Source organism: Musca autumnalis, unplaced genomic scaffold (genome assembly GCF_047663935.1).
Source record: "Musca autumnalis isolate F117 unplaced genomic scaffold, ASM4766393v1 scaffold_3, whole genome shotgun sequence".
Classification (NCBI taxonomy): Eukaryota; Metazoa; Arthropoda; class Insecta; order Diptera; family Muscidae; genus Musca; species Musca autumnalis.
In genome coordinates, this window is record NW_027411866.1 from 212,566,255 (window position 1) to 212,588,723 (window position 22,469).

The 22,469-nt window shown below is 33.4% G+C and overlaps 2 protein-coding genes across 2 annotated transcripts; both read right to left on the reverse strand.

The window, feature by feature from the left end:
- Positions 1-7,505: 7,505 nt before the first annotated feature.
- Positions 7,506-17,525, reverse strand: LOC141397069 (uncharacterized). The gene is made up of 3 exons (XM_073972930.1): positions 17,088-17,525; positions 8,788-9,310; positions 7,506-8,732 (listed from the first exon to the last, which is right to left on the reverse strand). Exons 1-3 carry the CDS (start codon positions 17,456-17,458, stop codon positions 7,674-7,676), a joined length of 1,953 nt encoding a protein of 650 aa, XP_073829031.1. The 5' UTR covers positions 17,459-17,525; the 3' UTR covers positions 7,506-7,673.
- A 1,970-nt stretch (positions 17,526-19,495) lies between these two features.
- LOC141398419 (uncharacterized) lies at positions 19,496-20,990 on the reverse strand. Its single transcript, XM_073975704.1, has 3 exons — positions 20,598-20,990; positions 19,647-20,559; positions 19,496-19,500 (listed from the first exon to the last, which is right to left on the reverse strand). The coding sequence occupies exons 1-3, from the start codon at positions 20,988-20,990 to the stop codon at positions 19,496-19,498; spliced, it is 1,311 nt and encodes a 436-aa protein (XP_073831805.1).
- Between the last annotated feature and the right edge of the window lie 1,479 nt (positions 20,991-22,469).

The following is a 22,469-nucleotide window of genomic DNA, read 5'->3' on the forward strand; positions in this document are numbered from 1 at the left end:
TTTCTTGCGTCAAGTCAAAGAATTATTTTACCATTTGGTTTGGATACTATCACCATGGAACTAACCCTAGGTATTGGTTTTTCAACTTTAGATATTACATTCAGCTTGACCATCCTATCCAGTTCCAATTTAAGAACACCGTGTAACGAAAATGGAATTTTTCTTGGGGGATCCGCTACAGGCTCTATTTCAGGATTTAAGATCAATTTATATTCATTTTTAACAGGCCTAAACCCTCAAAAACATCTGAAAATTTTTTAAATATGTCTTTTTGACTCAATTTGTTTATGATTCTAACCAAATTCATCTGTTTTGCAAAATTTAATCCTATAATATTTTTACATGATAGGTTTACAATATAAAATATACTACTATAGATTTTACTCTCAAAACTAAAATATATTCTAACTTTGTCAGTTATCGGCAAGGTTTCACCACTGAATGTGTATATCTTCGTCTTCGTTGCTTGAATTTCACAACCCAACTTCTTTGCGATTTTCTCAGACAAAATATTGGTATCAGCTCCAGTATCCACTTGACATTTGACTTTTTTGTTATTTATAATCACTTCCACAATCCACGCATTAGTCTCCATACTAGTTGTTTTCAATTTGTTTATTGTACCTTCTTTCGCCTTTCGCACACATGTTAAACTTCCAACCACAAAATTATTTCCTTCACTGCCCTCTTCGTCATCATTTGGTTGATGTACATTTTTTGCATATCTTGCCGTACGTTGTTGTTGATTTTGTTGTTTGTTATAACACAATCTTGCATAGTGGGCTCTTCTTTTGCAGTTATAACAAATGCTGTTTTTGGCTGGACAGATATTTTGATGAGAGAGCCCTAATTTGCGACAGAGTTTCTTTTGAGCATAATTTCTCTTTAATATATCTACCCAGTTGGAAATTGTCTGCAATGTGTCTTCAAAGGTGTCCCAAATCCATTGAAGACGGCTCGACGACAGCCCTTTAGGATCATTGACGACATTTTCACACAAATGTCGCAAAAGTCGTGCACGACAAGTTGAGCGACAAGGTAAGCGGATTGGTCTTCAACGACGATATAATGGACATTGGATTCTACCTTGTCGTTGATGAATACATGGACCACTTTGTCTCAAACTTTGTCCATGATGACAATATTATTCCAATTGTCACCTTTATTGTCTTTAGTGACATTGTAAAAGACATTTTTTAAAAGTATTTTTTTATTTTCATTATATTATTTATATTAAAAAAACTAGAAAATCCATTTGTATATAGTTTTAAGAAACGATTCAATAAATTAGGTACATTCATATGTATACAGTTTTTAAATTACATAAAAAATACATTAATTTAGTCTTTAACACAACAACTTAAAATAAATAAATAAATAAATGAAATTGTTAAAGTTAAATAAATAAATATATTAATTCAGTCTTTAAAACATAGAATCATATAGAATAAAATAGATTGCTTAAATTATTAATTAGAATAAGTTGAAAACAAGTAAAAAAGTGTCAGTCGGCTTTGCCGACAGATATATACCCTCAGCCAATGTGAAGTGAAACTTTCACCTAGTCCAGGGTAATTTTAATGAAACTTTGACATGAAACTTTGCATATTTTGGAAAAAATGCATAATTTCAAGAAACTAGTGTACACGGTTTCATGTGTTCTGCAATTTTGCTTTGTTGCAATTCGTATGAAACAAACAGACCGTTTTATTTTACATTTTCTTTTACTTTCATGTCAAAATTTCAGTGAAATTACACTTAGATCGAATACGGACAGATCGAATGTATTTAAGGTCTCTTCAGAATTTTGTGGCCCTTTTTGGACATTTGAACTTGCCGACAAAAATATGGATTTAATGTTGAACTTTTGTGGGGGAGGTACCCTAAGAGACGACCGATGTGGGCCATTTTAGAAGTTAAACTAAATTTGACAAAAGATTAGGAGATCCAAAGTTTGGACCAAATTGTTTGCCTCATTCAGGTGATATCGTCCTAGCATTTTAGTGAAATTTTTTAAAGAAGAAGTACCGGAAGTTGTGGACCGGTATTGCCAATAAAACTAAGGTTGGATATAATATGACGAAGACCAAATGTTGGACCAAATCAGTTGAACAGTTCGATAGTTATCGTGCTCTCCGAAAGCTACATATGGTGACATAGCGATTTTTTTACCCCTTTCGGGCTGTTTTCCTAAGAAGTATGGACTTGCCGGTGAAAAAAACTTTTACCGTCGTACTGGAGGTAGTGAATGCAAATCGCTTCAACAAAAATTAAAGTGATTCGAGAGCAGGTCTTAAAGTGAACTTATCCAAAATTGTGTGTGAGAGGTACCAGAAGGAGTAGACAAATATAGTCCATATTCGAATCAGATCTATATCAGGTATATATATTATTATGTGCAAAGTATGGATTACATCGGTCACTCCCTTCAAGAGTTATCTTGCGCACAACTTTTCCGAACATTTTTGAACTTTTGTGGGGGAGGTACCTGAAGGAGTGGACCGATATGGCTAATTTTCGAATTTAAATTATGTTTGGACAAAATATTTCGAAGGCCAAATTTTGGACCGAATCGGCGGGTCCGTTCGATAGTTATATTGCGCTCAATCCACTACACATGGTGTTATAGGGGCTTTTTGCCTCTTTGAGGCTATTTTCTCAGGAAGTATGGACTTGCCCCTGATGAAACTTGTACCGCCGTATGGAGGGCAGTGAATACAAGTTGTTGCAACAAAAATCAAAGCGATTCGAGAGCAGGTCCTAATCTCAACTTATCCGAAATTTTGTGTGGGAGGTACGCGAGGAAGTGGATCGATTGAGTCCATATTGGAACCTCATCTAAGACTGGTAGAAATTTTACGATGTGCAAAGTATGGATCAAATCGGCTACTTCCTGCAAGAGTAATCGTGCGCACAAATTTTCCGAACATTTTCGAACTTTTGTGGGGGAGGTACCGGAAGGAGTAGACCGATATAATCCATCTTTGAACTTGAACTAAGTTTGGACAAAATATTACGAAAGCCAAATTTTGGACCGAATCGGAAGATCCGTTCGAGAGTTATCTTGCGCTCCAACCACTACACACGGTGTCATAGGGTTTTCTTGTAACTTTCAGGCTATTTTCTCAAGAAATATGGACTTGCCCCTAATGAAGCTTACAGCGTCGTATAGAGGACAGCGAATACACCTTGCGTAAACAAAAATCAAAGCGATTCGGGACCAGGTCCTGAACTGAACTTATCCGAAATTTTGTGTGGGAGGTACCCGAAGGAGTGGACCGATTGAGTCCGTATTGGTACCTCATCTAAGTTTGGTAGAAATTACACGATGTGCAAAGTATGGACCAAATCGGTTATTCCCTACAAGAGTTATCGTGCGCACAAGTTTTGCAACAATTTTTGAACATTTGTGGGGGAGGTACCTGAAGGAGTGGACCTATATGGCCCATCTTCGAACTTAAATCGAATCTGGACAAAATATTTCGATACCCAAAATTTGAACCGAATCGATTGATCCGTTCGAGAGTTATCGTGCGCACCAGCCAGCCAGACAGACGGACAGACAGACAGACAGACAGACAGACGGACGGACATTGCTAGATCTACTCAAAATTGTCTGAAACGGATATCATACAAACATACTTAGGGTCTAAAACCATTATTTCGATGAGGCACATTTTTGGTCGTATCAAAGTGTAAATACCCTCTTTAGCCTATAGGCTGAGGGTATAATTATGATTCGAACTTCGATGATGATTTTGAATTTCTTGTTCTTGAATTTTTTTGTTAATGGTGTTTTTTAGCCTCTTAAGCGAACTTCTTAATTCGCACACAAATTGTGCGTATGTAAATCTCTCCGTTGTGACAGACTCTGTAGACAAATTTAAATACAAAAATATCAACGTATTTGTAGCTGAATATATTAAAACAAGTAAAAAAGTATCAGTCGGCTTTGCCGACAGAGATATACCCTCAGCCTGTGCAAATTGAAACACTTTTTTCACGAAAAATTTATGTATTTAGGGGATTTCAAAATGTTGGTCGTATGAACCGACAAAAATGTTGATTAGGATTAAAGTTCAAAATTTTGCGAAAAAGGTGCTTAAAGGAATGGACCGACATGGACCCCTATGGCACCCCCACATAGGGGGTTTTTACACCCTTCGAATGTGTAAAGTATGGACCAAATCGGTCACTCCCATCAAGAGTTATTGTGCGCACAAGTTTTCCGAATATTTTTGAACTTTTGTGGGGTAGATACCTGAAGGAGTGGACCGATATGGCTTATCTACGAAATTAAACTATGTTTAGAAACAATATTACGAAGGCCAAATTTTGGCTGGAATCGGCATTTCCGTTCGAGAATTATCTTGCGCTTCCACCCATAAACTTGGTGTCATAGGGTTTGTTTTTCAACTTTCAGGCTATTTTTTCAGGAAGTATTGACTTGCCCCTGAGGAAATTTGTACCTTCGTATAGGGGACAGTGAATACAAGATGTTACAACAAAAACCAAGGCGATTCGAGAGCAGGTCCTAAACTGAAATTTTCCGAAATTTTGTGTGGGAGGTACTCGAAGGAGTTTACCGATTTAGCCCATATTGGAACCTCATCTAAGTCTGGTAGAAATTTCATAATGTGCAAAGTATGGACCAAATCGGTTACTCCCTTCAAGAGTTATCGTACGCACAAATTTTCCGAACATTTTCGAACTTTTGTGGGGGAGGTACCGGAAGGAGTGGACCGAAATAATCCATCTTTGAACTTGAACTAAGTTTGGACAAAATATTACGAAAGCCAAATTTTGGACCGAATCGGCAGATCCGTTCGAGAGTTATATTGCGCTTCAACCACTACACACGGTGTCATAGGGTTTTTTTGTAACTTTCAGGCTATTTTCTCAGGAAGTATGGACTTGCCCCTAATGAAACTTACAGCGTCATATAGAGGACAGCGAATACAACTTGCGTAAACAAAAATCAAAGCGATTCAAGACCAGGTCCTAAACTGAACTTTTTCGAACTTTTATGTGGGAGGTACCCGAAGGAGTGGACCGATTGAGTCCATATTGGAACCTCATCTTAGTCTGGTAGAAATTTCACGACGTGCTACGCATGGATCAAATCGGTTACTCCCTTTGATAGTTATCGTGCGCACAAGTTTCGCGACAATTTTTGAACATTTGTGGGGGAGGTACCTGAAGGAGTGGACCTATATGGCCCATCTTCGAACTTAAATCGAATCTGGACAAAATATTTCGATACCCAAAATTTGAACCGAATCGATTGATCCGTTCGAGAGTTATCGTGCGCACCAGCCAGCCAGACAGACAGACAGACGGACAGACAGACAGACGGACGGACATTGCTAGATTTACTCAAAATTGTCTGAAACGGATATCGTACAAACATACTTGGGGTCTAAAACCATTATTTCGATGAGGCACATTTTTGGTCGTATCAAAGTGTAAATACCCTCTTTAGCCTAAAGGCTGAGGGTATAAAAATCTTACCATATAAGGCGTTCAAGAAATGTCCATATGTTTTTAAAGATTGTTTGTCTTTTGAGCCGTTATAGTTAAATGATGAAACTATATTTTGTCCAGATTTTTCATACAAGATTTTACTACTTTTCTCATGACAATTATCTAAAAAAATAATAAAAAAATAAATTTAATATAAGATATTATATAAAGCATTTTTAAATACTTACAATGTCACCATTATCCGTGGCCAAAATACTATCCAACTCCTTCAATTTATCCTCCGATGGAACAGGAAAATATGTTTGACTTGCTTCATACAATAGTGTATTTCGATGAAGCAAAACTTTATTTCAGCAAATACGTTTACCAGTTCTTCTTGCACTTCTACAATACGTTTCAATCCGTCTTCTATTTTTGGGATACATTTTAATTGGTTTTTTATGCTTTCAATGTCTTTAGAAATTTTATCCATTGCTGGTTATTCTAGGAATATAGGTGTATTTTGATGAGTAAACTAATTTATTAAAGATTGTAAATAAATAAAGATAAATAGTAGAAAATACGTCTTGTATAAATAATATATATGCAGTTGTGTAACATTGGCAGAGCTATAAATTTGTCTTTATATGGAAGGTACATCATTTTACACTTAATCATATCCACATCGATCACTATTTCCCCTCCAGGCTCGTCTAAATGATCGATAAGTGAAATGCCCAACTGCATTGAGGGCATTGGTAGTGAGAAAAAGTTCTTTGTACTACTAATTTTTAGGCCGTGCACTGTTACATTATTCACCCTTCGACCGATCTGTAAGCAACGGCTACAGCAATGGAAAGAATTATGTCCCACGGAGCCTTTTACGAATGCTCCCGCTGGAGCATCGCAAATAAATACTCTTAATGTGAATTTAATTTTAGTTTCATCGTATATTACTCCGTTCTCAAATAATTTTGTAATTTCTAGGGTAAAATCATGAAGATATGAATTTATACAAACAGGTTTTTTGTTCCCACAATAAACCCCAATGAGGAAAACACAATGAACATTAAGGTTACAAATTTTCCCTAATATAGGCCATAATGCAACCGAACTACTCTTAAATAATGACAGTCCATCTATCCCTACATCTAAAACTATTTCATCCGTCTCCTTCAATAGATCTCCTAGTTTTAATACCTGCGTTTCAATGCCAAAATGTAGGTATTGACCAGGATTAACAGTACGAAGAATTATTGGCGATCTTTCAACACTTAAAAGTTGTTTTGAAGTACAGGGGACATTTAAATTTTCATCATACAGTGTTTCAAGTATATCATCTCCCAAACTTCTGCTGACATTATGTTTAATAAAAATTTGTCTTAATTTTTCGCGCAATGTTGAGCTAGCAACACAATTATCTGTTAGAGAATCTTCAATGTTACTGTCAGCATTATTACTTGGTTCAGATTGAGTCAAGTTCTTATCATTTACATGTTTTCCCCAAAGTCTTTCAAAGTATACTTTTTTCGTTTTAATAATATATAATAATGTATGATAACGTATAATAATATATGTATAATACAAAGTATGTTTTGATCTTACCAAATTTTTCAAAATCACTCTTCACACTTTTATTTCACTCTTTTTTAATTTATCAATTTAGCACCCGCGTTGATCTTAACACTTCAAATGTTCAACAAGAAATGATCACTGCCGTCAAAATATAAAAAATATATTTTTTGTTCTGTTTGTAGGAACTTTGGAGATGTTCGTGATAAAAAATTTAGTTTATGCATGACACATTGCAAGGCAATGTCACTCATCGCACACACAAGAGTGACGAGTTCGGCGACATTATCTTGTATAAAGACAAATTCGAATTTTTTCGTTGATGAAATGGTCATCGCAGATTCAATTTCCAACTGGGTACACTCATATCGTAAGTGTTGTTGTAGGTATTTTGTGACAGTTGTGATGCGTCAGGTTACATTCAGCTATGTATCGAAATCTTCCGATATCCCAACATTTATAAATATTGATAATGTTATTAGTGTTGCTAAAAATGTGATTAATTTTATTAGTGGTACAGGGGTGCGTATAACTATGATTCGAACGTATACGCTCAAACATTATTGATTCATTTAATTATTGAAAAGAATACTATATTTTTGAATTATAATAAAAAAATAAAATATAAATGCTCCTTTTCAATCAATCCACTGAAGTCTCCTCTGACGCCTTCTACGCCGTCTTCTGTATCTCTTGGCCCATACACCGAGTCTATAGACTACAATTTCTCCAATCAGCATGACACCACATCCTGCCAAGCATATCACAAACAAATCCAAGGCACCATATAACTGATAAATACCCATCGGTTTGGGTCCGTCCTCTTTACGTATTTTGCTAAAAGTATTTTCCGAAAATAAATATTCTTCCCAATGATGCATAAACCCCTCATTAATATAACTTTTGATGTGCATATTAAAACGATTTAGAAATATTGAATTCTTCATCATGTAAATACTCAAGCGTTGAGTGAAAAGAACTTCCGGTATAAGATAAAAATCATGTTTGTTCCGTTGAAAGTATTTAAAATAACCAAACCGTTCATATGCCGTTAGAATGGCTAATTTACCGAAACCATATTTTTCCGGTTCAATTAACATGGGGAAACTTTCTACCTCTGTGGCATTCATCACGAGAGCAGTATCGTGTATCTTGTTTAAATGTTCCACCTCATTATAAACTATTTCCGACATAAGAATTGTGTAATTTTGTTTTCTCAGTTGATCTATAGTTTTGGGTGGTTGTATGTGCAAATCATGTCGTAGAAAATGATACATTAGCCCTTGATAAATGGTGCGCAACACAAATGAGGCCAGAAGCCAAACCATCAACAAGAAACGTGAAAATGGTACTCGAGGATCTCGAGATATACCACCACCGAGGCTTATTAAAAATGTATTGTAAATGGTCCATTGTCGGTATCTTCCAAAGAGCAAATGTTTCCATTGAATGTTTATTTTTGCAAGGCAATATACCAGAACGTTTCCCACGCCCAACATAAGCGCCAGAGTTAGCCAAACTTTGTTGCGAAATGGTAACAAGAGCTTGACAAATGGACCGTAGGGTTCTGTGTTCGATGAGACGACAAAGTAATACGAACTCAAATAGTAGGTGGTGGTGGGTGTGTAAATATCATCAAAGAATGTTGGCTTGTAGTGAAAGGCTCCCATGACAAAATCCGAACCATTTGAGAAAAGCTAAAACGAAAACAAAAATCATTCAAAACAATAATTTCAAAATTCCATTATTTACCTCTTTCAGCACGCCCCTTTCATCATACACAGTTCGATTGATCTCTTCATCGTTCAACCAACGCATTGTAACGGTAAAATTCATACGCTCTGAAATATAATTCAGCATTCGTCCCTCTAGACCTCGGAATTTTTTAAAATTGTTTGCTATTGTTGGTGGCAGCACTTCAAAATATGGCATATCTTCCCATGTGGCGCAAACCAGAGGACAGCCATATAAATTATTTGCCTTGGAAACATAGAAGCCGTTATGTTCCCATTTCCCATCAACATATTTATTGTGAATTATCGGTACATTGGCCATACAATGAAATTCGGTAAATGGTAAATCATGAAATAGGAGAATAGAATTTTGACCTGCATAAACAAGGATGTTGGCATGAGATATACCAGCATTTAGGCTCATTTCTGATGAGGCATACAAATCATTATAGTAATGATTTGGCGAGGGCAGGGTATAGAGCAGTATAAAATAGGAACCCTCAATATAGAGATGATGTTTAAATATGTTTGTGTAGAGAAATCTGAAAATATATTAAAAATTAAAAATATATCAATTCTTTATTGATTCTTTCTAAGCATCAACATGGATTAGTCAAAGAATACTGAATTGATTTTTTTAAATTGATTTTTTTAAAATCGCCTGGATTTTTACAGTGTTTTATTTAACTTGTTTTGTTGTCCGTTAAGTTCAAATCTAATAACTAATTTTTAACACAGTTGCAGTTGCCCAATCGAACTGAAACTTTGCACACTTTTCAGATGTGGACGACAATACATGAATCTGAAACTAAAACCAATATGGGTCGATTTTTTCCTGTAGCCCCTATATAGCAGTACCACCCGATTTCAGGTGTTTTGAGTATTTTGTCTTCATTTTTTGTCCGAATTGGCTGTAACTTGGCATTTGGAGTTACCAATTGTACAGAAACTCCCGCACCAAAAATTGTGGACATGGGTCAGATTTTGGTGTAGCCCCCATATAACGGTACCACTCGATTTCGGACAATTTAAAGTTTTTATCTACATTTTCGGCCTAAATTAACTGTAATTTGGTTATGGATTTCTCAGTGGTCAAAAAATGTATTTACTAAAAATTTAAGAACTAAAAAATAATTAAAAAAATTAAGTTTCAGTGTTTTATTTATAAATGCACTTAAAACTAGAAAATAATTTGTCGCTTAGCCTCAATAAATATATTCTTCATCATGATGGAATCTCTCAAATAAAACGCTTGCATTTAAATTAAAAATGGTGGCAAAATTAAACGGCAAGCATTTTATTTGAGAGACTCCATCATGAGGAAGAATATACTTATTGGGGCTAAGCGACAAATTATTTTCTAGTTTTAAGTGCATTTATAAATAAAACACTGAACTTAATTTAAAAAAGAACATCATGAACGCGGATTTAAAAAAGAACATCATGAACGTGTTTTTTTTTTTAATTCATGAACGTGGATTTATCTAAAAAAATATGCGTGAACATGAATTTTTAAAAAAAATTGAATTTAAAAATAATGCTGAACGTGGATTTAAAAAAAAAATCATGAACCTGGATTAAAACAAATTAATTTCAAAAAATTACGAACGTGGATTTTTTAAAAATATTTTTCCTCAATAGTGGTTTTTTAAATTTTTTCATTGAATTTTTTTTAATTTTTTTCATTGAATTTTTTTTGAAATTTTTTTTTATGAATGTTTTTCCAACCACTTGGATTATTTGAAGAATTTTTTATGAATATTTATCCATCCACGTGCATAATATGTATATATTTTTTCATCTACGTGGAATTTTTAAAGATTTTTTTTTCCAAAAACGTGGAGTTTCCATGTGGATTAAAAAAAAACAAGTATAAGTCGGCTTGGCCGAACAGATATACCCTCAGCCTCTGTCCTAAAGAAAAGAAGTAACGCACAATACTTCTGACGTCTATATAATACGATGTACCAAATCCGTTTCTCCCTTCAAGCGTTATCCTACGTTCTACACAGTTTAATTTGTGCCGGCAGGCTCTTTTTGAGCTTTTGAACCATTATCTCAAGAAGTAAGGACTGGCCACTGAAGAAACATGTACCGTCGTAATGGGGAAATCGAACACAGGTTGTTACAACAAAAGCCAAAGCGATTTGAAGTCGAAATTTTGGATAGATTCGGCTGAGCGCACGATAACTCCCGAACGGCTCCAGCCACTAAACATGGTGCCATAGGGATATTTTAAAACTTCCGGACTATTTTCTCAGGAAGTATGGACTTGCCCCTGATAAAACATGTACCGTCGTAATGTGGGCAGCGAGTACAGGTTGTTACAATAAAAATCAAAGCGATTCGAGACCAGGTCCTAAACTGAACTTTTCCGAAATTTTGTGTGGGAGGTACACGAAGGAGTGGACCGATTGAGTCCTTATTGGAACCTCATCTAACAGCGTGTTTTTGTAAAAATGCTTGCCTGTCACACGAACGGTTCGTACTAAAACGTATACGTTCAAAATTTGGTTCTTGTAAAATTTTACGAACCGTTCGTTTTTATCTGAAAGCTTTCGTCTATTTCATAAAAGCTTTTATATTTCAGGGTTTCCATGATACTTATTTTGTGAATTTTGCATAGGCATCTGCACTTAAAATGTGTTACTTGATGGCAACCCCGATAAACAGATGTCAAACAAAACATAAGAAAAAAATGTAATCAAATTTGTACAAAAATAATTGTGATAATATGAAGAAACGGATGTACATATATATACGCGTGTGCTTCTGTGGAAATAAATAAAATTGCATTCCCTTCCAGTTTTCGTGTGTTTTGGGGTTTTTCCATTCGTTTATTTTTGACGTATTCGTTCGTCTTATTTTGTTACGAAAACCAAAAAATACGAAAATAAAAAGCTTTCATTTGTTTGTCACGCGAATACAAACGTCAATCGCTATGAAAACCAAATTGTGTCTTCGTTCATGAAATCGACGAACGCATGGGCAAAAACGTTTTACAAAAACACGCTGTAAGTCTTGTAGAAATTTCACGATGTGCAAAGTGTTGACCACATCAGTGACTCCCTTCAAGAGTTATCGTGCGCACAAATTTTCCGAACATTTTCGAACTTTTGTGGGGGAGGTACAGGAAGGAGTGGACCGATATAACCCATATTCGAACTTAAACTAAGTTTGGACAAAATATTACGAAAGCCAAATTTTGGACCCAATCGGCTCACCCGTTCGAGAGTTATAGTGCGCACCAGCCAGCCAGACAGACAGACGGACGGACATTGCTAAATCGACTCCAAATTGTCTGAAACACATTTCGTCCAAACATACTTGGGGTCTAAAACCATTATTTCGATGAGGCACATTTTGCCCGTATGAAAGTGTATATACCTTCGTTAGCTAAATGCTGAGGGTATAAAAAACTCATTTTTCCTCGAATGTAATTTTTTTTAAAAATATTTTTTCAAGAACGTGTATTTTTTAAAAATATTTTTTTCATGAAAGTGAATTTTTTAAAAATATTTTTTTTCAAAAAATTATGAACTTGTTTTTTTACAAAAAATCATGGACGTAGATTTATTTAAAAAAATATGCATCCATGAACGTGGATTTAATAAAATCAGGAACGTGGATTTAAAAAAATCACGAACGTGGATTTATTTTATCTATTTTTTTGGAAATCACGCTACAGGTCGCAATTTTGATCGGATCGTCACGAAAATTAGAGGGTTAATGGGGGTCTCACAGATGAAGAAGCATATTGATTTTGGTGATGGTCGGATAATATTTAGGGGTCGGAATGGGCAAACACTTATTTGGAGAAAAGTCAACATTTTATTTCAAAGCCAATATCTCTGTTTCTTTAAGAGGTATATCAACAGCAAAAGGAAAGTAAAAAATATCACCTTTACAACGATGTAAAGTAGGTTGTCGTAGGTGGTCAAATAGCAATGATATGGCAATAATCGATAGTGCATCCCATTTTCCGATTTTTTTAGAATCACGCTACAGGTCGCAATTTTGATCGGATAGTCACGAAATCCGAACGTGTATTTTTTAAAAATATTTTTTTCATGAAAGTGAATTTTTTAAAAATATTTTTTTTCAAAAAATTATGAACTTGTTTTTTTACAAAAAATCATGGACGTAGATTTATTTAAAAAAATATTCATCCATGAACGTGGATTTAATAAAATCAGGAACGTGGATTTAAAAAAATCACGAACGTGGATTTAAAAAAATCACGAACGTGGATTTAAAAAAATCATGAACGTGGATTTAAAAAAATTCATGAACGTGGATTTAAAAAAAATCAATTTTCAAAAATTATGAGCATGGATTTTTTAAAAATATTTATACCCTACACCACTATGTGGGGAGGGTATTATAAGTTGGTTTTGGCCAAAAAGTTTGTAACGCATCGAAATAATGGTCGTAGACTCATACTTATATATACCAAAATGATTGTCTCGACGAGCTGAGTCGATCTGGCTATGTTTGTCCGTCCGTCTGTCCATCTAAACCTTGTAATCGTGCTACAGGTCGCAATTTTGATCGGATCGTCACCAAATATTGGGTGTTGATGAAGGCCCCGGAGGGGAAATAGACTATTGATTTGGGTGATGGTCGGATAATATTCAGGGGTCGGAATGGACAAAAAACTTATTTGGAGAAAAAGACAACGTTTTTTTCCAAAACGAATATCTCAGTTTCTGTATGGTGTATACCAAAAGCAAAACCTGACAATGAAAGCAGAAAATATCACCTTTCTAATGATGTAAAGTAGGTGCTCGTAGGTTATCAAACAACGAAGATATCACAATAGTAGCAAATAAAACCCCAATTTTCATTTTTGCGATTTTATTTATATTGCAAATATCACAGCTTTGGTTGAAAACTTTCCAAAAGCAAAGCCTGACTATGAAAGTAGAAGATCCCGTCTTTACAATGGTGCAAACTAAGTCGGCGTAGGTAACCAAATAACGGAGATATCGTAATAGTCGGTAATACATCCCATTTTTCTATTTTTTTGGAAATCACGCTACAGATCGCAATTTTGATCGGATCGTCACGAAATTTTGAGGGTTAATGGGGGTCTCACAGATGAAGAAGCCTATTGATTTTGGTGATGGTCGGTTAATATTCAGGCGTCGGAATGGGCAAACACTTATTTGGCGAAAGGTCAACGTTTTATTTCAAAGCCAATATCTCTGTTTCTTATATATCAAAAGCAAAACCTGGCAAGGAAAGTAGAAAATATCACCTTTACAACGATGTAAAATAGGTTGTCGTAGGTGGTCAAATAGCAGAGATATGGCAATAGTCGATAATTCACTCCATTTTCTAATTTTTTTGTAATCACGCTACAGGTCGCAATTTTGATCGGATCGTCACGAAAATTTGGGGGTTAATGGGGGTTCCAAAGAGAAAGAAGCCTATTGATTTTGATGATGGTCGGATAATATTCAGGCGTCGGAATGGGCAAACTTATTTGGCGAAAGGTCAACGTTTTATTTCAAAGCCAATATCTCTGTTTCTTTAAGAGGTATATCAAAAGTAAAACCTGGCAAGGAAAGTAGAAAATATCACCTTTACAACGATGTAAAGTAGGTTGTCGTAGGTGGTCAAACAACAGAGATATCGCAATAGTCGGCAATGCATCCCATTTTCCGACTTGTTTGTAATCACGCTACAGGTCGCAATTTTGATCGGATCGTCACGAAATTTTGGGGGGATCCCACAGAGTAAGAAGCCTACTGATTTTAATGATGGTCGGATAATATTCAGGGGTCGGAATGGGCAAAAACTTATTTGGAGAAAAGTCAACGTTTTTTCTTATGCGAATATTTTATATTGATGCAAAGTATGTTGGCGTAAGTGGGCAAACAACCGAGATATCGCAAAATATAATATAAAATATAATATATCCAGTTTTTCCATTTTTTGTAATCACGCTACAGGTTGGAATTTTGATCGGATTTTTGGGGGTTGATGGGGGCCCCACAGAAGAAGATGCCTATTGATTTTGGTGATAGTCGGATAATATTTAGGGATCGGAATGGGGAAAAACTCATGTAGAGACAAATTCAAAATTGTATTCTTAGTGAATATATCGATTTCTAGTAGGGTTATTTCAACGGCAAAGCCTGTCAATTTGAGAAGAAAATATTACCTGTACATTGGTGTAAAGTAGGTTGGCGAAGGTGGTCAAACAAGGGATATACCACAATAGTCGGTAATGCATCCAATTCTTCCATTCTACAGGTCGAAATTTTGATCGGATGGTCACAAAATGTTGGTTGCTTATGGGGGTCCCAGAGAGAAAGAGGCATATTTTTTTTTTATTAAAAACCAAAATATGGTTGGTGGTAGTCGGATTATGTTCCCTAAAATAAATGTTTACCAGTGAAAAGCTTATGCACAGGGGTAGTGATGTAGGGTATCACATGGCCGGCCCCGTCCCGACTATAGCCTTTGCTCACTTGTTTAATGTATGTATTGTGGTGAATTGCAGAATAAATCGCACCTTTTCTGAGATGTAGGATATTTTTCTATAGACAAACTAAAACAAACAAAGTGCAAACATAGACTCGGACCACTACCTTGTTGCAGCAAATGTACGTACCAAACAAAGTGTGAACAGACACAACACGGAAGTTGGACATCGGTAAGCTGCAATCACAACAGATAGCCACAGCATATTCCACTCAACTGGCCCAACTGCCTAACCAAAGCACTCCTCGTCCCGATAACATGTCAGGACAATGGCAAAACATTGCCCACTCCATGCAAACAGCCGCAAAATCAGGTGTATGCATCATCTAGTTAGCTCCATCTGGCAGGAAGAACGAGTACTCGACGATTGGAACCTGAATATCCTGTGTTCCGTCCATAGGAAAGGAGATAATACTTTATGCTCCAACTATAGGGGCATAAGTCTTCTTTCTCCTTATCGCCTACAAGATGTGCCAGGGATATTGTGCGAACGACTAAAGCCCATGTTCAACGAAGTAATTGGACCATACCAATGCGGCTTTTTTATCATTCGCGCCAGCCATTCAAATAGACGGACATGTCTTAATAGACTCCAAATTGTCTGAAACACATTTCGTCCAAACACACTTGGGGTATAAAACCATTATTTTGATGAGGCACATTTTGCCCGTATAAAAGTGATAAGGGGTATAAGAAATATAAAAACGTGGATTTTTTTAATTTTTTACAAAAAGTTGGTTTTTTTTTTAAAAATATTTTCAAAAATATTTTTCTACCAACGTGAATTTTTAAAATTTTTTTACAAAAACATGGATTTAAAAAAAATATTTTTCCACCCACGTGATTTTTTTTTAGATTTTTCTTACAAAAAGTTTGATTTTTTATATTTTTTTCTACTTACGTGGATTTTTTAATAATATTATTCCAACCACAAGGATTTTTTAAAAAACATTTTTCTAACCCCGTGGATTTTTAAAAATATTATTTCAAACCCGTGGATTATTTAAAAATATTATTCCAAATCCGTGGATTTTTTAAAAATATTATTCCAACCGTCGTGGATTTTTAAAAAAATATTTTCAATAAACTTTTATTACTAACGGGGATTTTTAAATTTTTTTACAAAAACGTGGATATAAAAAAAATATTTTTTCTCCCACGTGAATTTTTTAGATTTTTTTACAAAAAGTTTGATTTTTTATAAACAATATTTTTCTATCTACGTGGATTTTTTAATAATATTATTCCAACCACATGGAATTTTTAAAAATATTTTGCCCAAGTTGATGGACCTAGATGTTTTGCTGGAAACAATAGCTGAATGAAGAGTCAAAAACAATTTTAAATTAATTTTGTTGTTTTGTCCTTCTTTAATTTTTAATATATTTTTGGTTTTTTTATATTTGTAGTTCATGTTTTTAAATTAGTTTTTTTTTAATTTTTATTCATAAACGTAGATTTTTTAAATATATTTGCATAATTTTTTAAATATTATTTCAAATCGCGGTTTTTTACTTTTTCATAAATATTTTTACAGAACCAAACAATAAAAAATAATTTCATATTTTTGTGTATTTCTTGTTTGTGGATATTCTCCACCTATATTGATTTTCAATAACTTCTCCAACATACAACTTTTTATACCCAACTATCAATAACTTTGGTTTAGAATATCACAAACAAGAAACAAGGGAACTGATGAGATCCTGTGGCGAGGAACGAAACTATAGTCTTCCCTGCCCTGCGAACAATGCCCAATTTTCTCCACTAATAAACTAGTTATTTTAAAATATTAAATATTTTATATATTTAAAAAAATATACTTACTCTAATGATTCCGTTGAATCCACCAACAATATACAATATTGTATTTCTCTCGACAATGGTATCGGTACGCCATTACTGAGTATTATTCCAATATGACTATTCAATAATTTCCACACATCATCCACGATATCATAAAAGAAATAAATACTGTCTGGGTTTTGAACTTTAATGTGTATATTGAAACTTCTGCGGCGATGTTTTGCAATGAACAATTTTTCTATAATTTCAACCAAGGCTTCTGAGATGTTGTGAGCAACTTCGCGTTGATTCAGTTGGAACGATTTGAAACAACTTGCTCCATGAATGAACTTGATGTTCATTACCAATAATAATAATAATAATATTAAAGCGAAATAATAAACCGTAGACATGATGCCACCCACAGACACTGATGAATTAATTTTGCTGATGGATATGTTTAATGTCTTTTGAAGTGACTTTTCAGAGATTGTCAACAAATATGTCTACCAAACTAAGTCCATGCATGTAATTGTTAATTAATAGTTACCACTAAACAATCAAGTGTTTTCTAAAAGCTATATTTTTATTGCATTATATAATCAGATATTTACTAGCAATTTTGTGTTTTAATATTAGTTGGTTTTTATTGACAAAATCAAGGATGATGATGATGTATTCTGCTTGCGCGTATTGTACGAACTCATCGTGGAGGTTCTCATATTACAACAGAGTTGCATTAGGCACATTTTTATACTTGGCGTAAAAGCTCTTCATACATAGATTTCCAAATCTGCCTATGTTATATTTGCTTTAGCTATTATAAACAACATAATGTATTTCGACAAAGAGTAGAATAATGACCTAATTCGCCTTATGTGTCACCTGGTACATTTGGCTTTGGTTCTAACCTACAAAAACTCAACTATTAATCAAAATGACTAAATACGTATGCATGAAGGGTATTATTAAATAAGGATTTCATTTCTCCACTAACATATGTATGTACATATACATACGTACATATACAGCTGTCTGTTAACGTAGTAAACTCGTAATCTTTCATTTATTGTTTTTGTTAATCACGTGACTTTTTGTTTACATCACATCATATGTAGTTGTGTATTACAAAACTAAAGCTATTATCTTTTAAATATTAGCTAAATATTTGTTTAATTTATTACATGCTTTTGGTGGATATTTCATTCAATCTGATTTAGATATTAAGGTGGAATTAAAGTGTACACACAACATTGATATTAAGATCTAACAAAGAAGAAATCAATATCATATGAACATTTATTATTAATTATTAATTATTAATTATTAATTATTAATTATTAATTATTAATTATTAATTATTAATTATTAATTATTAATTATTAATTATTAATTATTAATTATTAATTATTAATTATTAATTATTAATTATTAATTATTAATTATTAATTATTAATTATTAATTATTAATTATTAATTATTAATTATTAATTATTAATTATTAATTATTAATTATTAATTATTAATTATTAATTATTAATTATTAATTATTAATTATTAATTATTAATTATTAATTATTAATTATTAATTATTAATTATTAATTATTAATTATTAATTATTAATTATTAATTATTAATTATTAATTATTAATTATTAATTATTAATTATTAATTATTAATTATTAATTATTAATTATTAATTATTAATTATTAATTATTAATTATTAATTATTAATTATTAATTATTAATTATTAATTATTAATTATTAATTATTAATTATTAATTATTAATTATTAATTATTAATTATTAATTATTAATTATTAATTATTAATTATTAATTATTAATTATTAATTATTAATTATTAATTATTAATTATTAATTATTAATTATTAATTATTAATTATTAATTATTAATTATTAATTATTAATTATTAATTATTAATTATTAATTATTAATTATTAATTATTAATTATTAATTATTAATTATTAATTATTAATTATTAATTATTAATTATTAATTATTAATTATTAATTATTAATTATTAATTATTAATTATTAATTATTAATTATTAATTATTAATTATTAATTATTAATTATTAATTATTAATTATTAATTATTAATTATTAATTATTAATTATTAATTATTAATTATTAATTATTAATTATTAATTATTAATTATTAATTATTAATTATTAATTATTAATTATTAATTATTAATTATTAATTATTAATTATTAATTATTAATTATTAATTATTAATTATTAATTATTAATTATTAATTATTAATTATTAATTATTAATTATTAATTATTAATTATTAATTATTAATTATTAATTATTAATTATTAATTATTAATTATTAATTATTAATTATTAATTATTAATTATTAATTATTAATTATTAATTATTAATTATTAATTATTAATTATTAATTATTAATTAGACTTTAGATAAAAACACATATTTAACAAAGATTTAAATTTTTATTTTCACATCTTCACTTTTCTGTAGCAACATCTTCCGCAAAAAACTTCCACAGCAAATACCAAAATTGCCAATACATTTAGAATAAAACAAATTTGAAATATACACCACAGCTGAGAAAATCCAAGAGCCACGGGGCGACGTTCTTCTGCAGAAATCTCCAAGAAACGATCATCAAACACCTGTTTAGCCCAATGATAGATAAAACCAAAACTTCTTAAATTTTGTATGATGCGATCAAAGTATTCAACCAAATAGGAATGCTTGGAAAAGTAGACACACAATTGTTGGGAAAATATCGTCTCTTTGAGGACATGGAACACGCCATATTTACGATCATCATTGACATAGTTGACCAGAAAATCACGCGGTGTTCCGGTTACATAATTTTTGTGGGGATTTTCTTCCAATATGGGAAAACCACCGGTATCGCTGATATTCATTACCATTACTTTCAATAATTTATTGCGTATAATGGGTATCGCAGAAAATGAATCTGCCGTTGCCATATTTACAATTAGAGTATAACGACGTTTTGCCAATTCTGCTGCAGTATCTGGTGGTTTTTCGGTCTTATCTGAATTGAGAAAGTCGAACAAAGAACTTTGGTAGCTGGAACGTAGCAAAAATGCCATCACAACCCATAGTGTGGTAAAGTAGCGGGCAAGGTTCCTTTGAGGTTGCAGTGCATTAGAGACTGGTTGACCCAGGGCCATTGCTATGATGTTAATTGAGGATGTGGATTGTCCACCAAAGAGAAAATATAAGGATTGTTTTTGCAATTTTTCGCAAATAATAGTTAACAGCAATAATCCCAATGTCATCAGAATCCACAGAGTCCAAATATAAATATCAAAGGGATAAGTTAGGATTTCAAAGCTATCGAAAGGATGCCTTAGAGCCAACACTGTAAAAACTTGCATTGTTTGATAAAATGTCGCCGAAGGACTTAAGGCCGTTGAACGTTCCAAGGTGCAGCGAAACGAACCCAAACTAAGATCGGCAGCATGTTCATTAAGCTAAAAGAAAAAAAAACCAAAAACACCACAAAATTAACAATAGTCCCATTAGGCCTTAAATGTGACTTACCATTTTTATGGCCTCTTTGTTCATTATTTGGTGGAATTTTATAGTTCAAACGAAATTGCAATACCTCAGCCAATATTTTCAGTAGCAATCCTTCCATACCCTCCAGGTCATTGAAATTTTCACCATATTTTGTTAGAACCAAATAGGGTGGAACATTCCAAAGAGCAGCCGTTAATGTACAATTGTGGAAGTTGTTAAACTTTTTCGGATACAATTCATTGCGATTTAAATTTGTTATAGGTTTTTTGGCATTTAAGACTACAGTTTGAGGTTTGTGACATTTTTGAGCTGTGAAGGGATAATAGATTTGCAGAGAGATTGTCTGGTTTTCCAGTTGTAATAATAGAGCTACATTGACCATATAGTAACGCCAACAGTATTCGAAAATTTGCTCAATATCTTTTTGATAATTTCGATTATTCCCATAAAATATTATTAAATAATATTCACTGAAATCTTTTGTTTTGGAAATAGGTCCAGGATTAATTTTTCTGTAAAGAATAGAAATGAAAATTACATAATTATACAGAAAAAAAAAAAACAAGTAAAACAAGTGTTAAGTTCGACCGGGCCGAATGTTCTGAACACCATAAAATGTTCTGAACTAAAATGGAGTAATGATTTTGTGATCACGGATACCCCAAATGCCTAAATAAGGTTAGCAAATGTATCTGACATGACATCTATGTTGACAATTTTTAGTTGGGAGATGTTGTAACCAGTGCTTCGGAGTCGATCCATTTTTCCTTCGACTCCGACTCTAGGCCAGCTTTTATACCCTACACCACACTGTGGTAAGGGGTATTGTGTCTGTGTGTATTTGTATGGAACATACAAAAGGAAACGAAATAGACCCATTGTTCCTTTTAAGGATATACTTATAATCACTTTCTGTTGTTGTTGTTGTTGTAACAGTGTTTCTTATGGCTTTTATCCAGAAAAATGGCTGCTTCGATGGGATGCAGCCACAGATCCACTGGAGTTAGATGGGTAGGTTTGGCGGGGCAGTTGAAAAGTTGTTCTGTGTCGTGCGGGCCCATGCCGCATACTCGGCAGATCTCTTGCACGGCGCGATGGATTTCCCCACAATAAGAATTCAGGCGACTGCAATATCCCGAGCATAGATGAGCCAAAACTACTCTGGTTTGTCGTGGCAGCTGACGGTCCTCAGCTGCGATAGATGGGGGATGTACTCCGAGTACTTTACTCACACTATAATTGCTTAAGGCCTTGGCAACTGCGTCCGTGTGAATGCTATTCAAACCTGCTTGATATGCTTGTTGATCTAGGGGTTCTCTGCTATATCGTTGGACCTCTCCCTCTAGAGCATGGATATCCTTCCTGATCTGCCTGAATGTGTCGGGCCTACCCACAAGATGATGATTGGGATGGCTCACACGGTAACATCCAAGCAGGTACTGCAACGAAAGCATCTCATTGTGTTGCTTTACATAAGAATCTTTGCCTCCTCATACAGATGGTCCACTGAAGATTTGAGGAGGCACCCTGTTGCTGTTCTCAGTGCGGCATTCTGGCAAGTTTGAATATTTTTCCAATTCGTATCACATAATCTCGGGGACCAGACTGGAGCCGCATAGCTAACCACAGACCGACCTATCGCGTTATATGTGGTCAACAAGGTTTCTTTATCTGCACCCCAACTGCTGCCGGCTAGGGACTTGAGGACCTTGTTCCTACTTTTCAGCTTGTCGCAGTGTCGAATGTGACCCCTAAAATTTTAGGGCAGTTTGTGGTCGGAATTCTGCTACCGTCGACCACGACATTCAACTCACGTCCAAACTGCGCTGTCCATGTGGTGAACAGAGTGGCTGTAGATTTT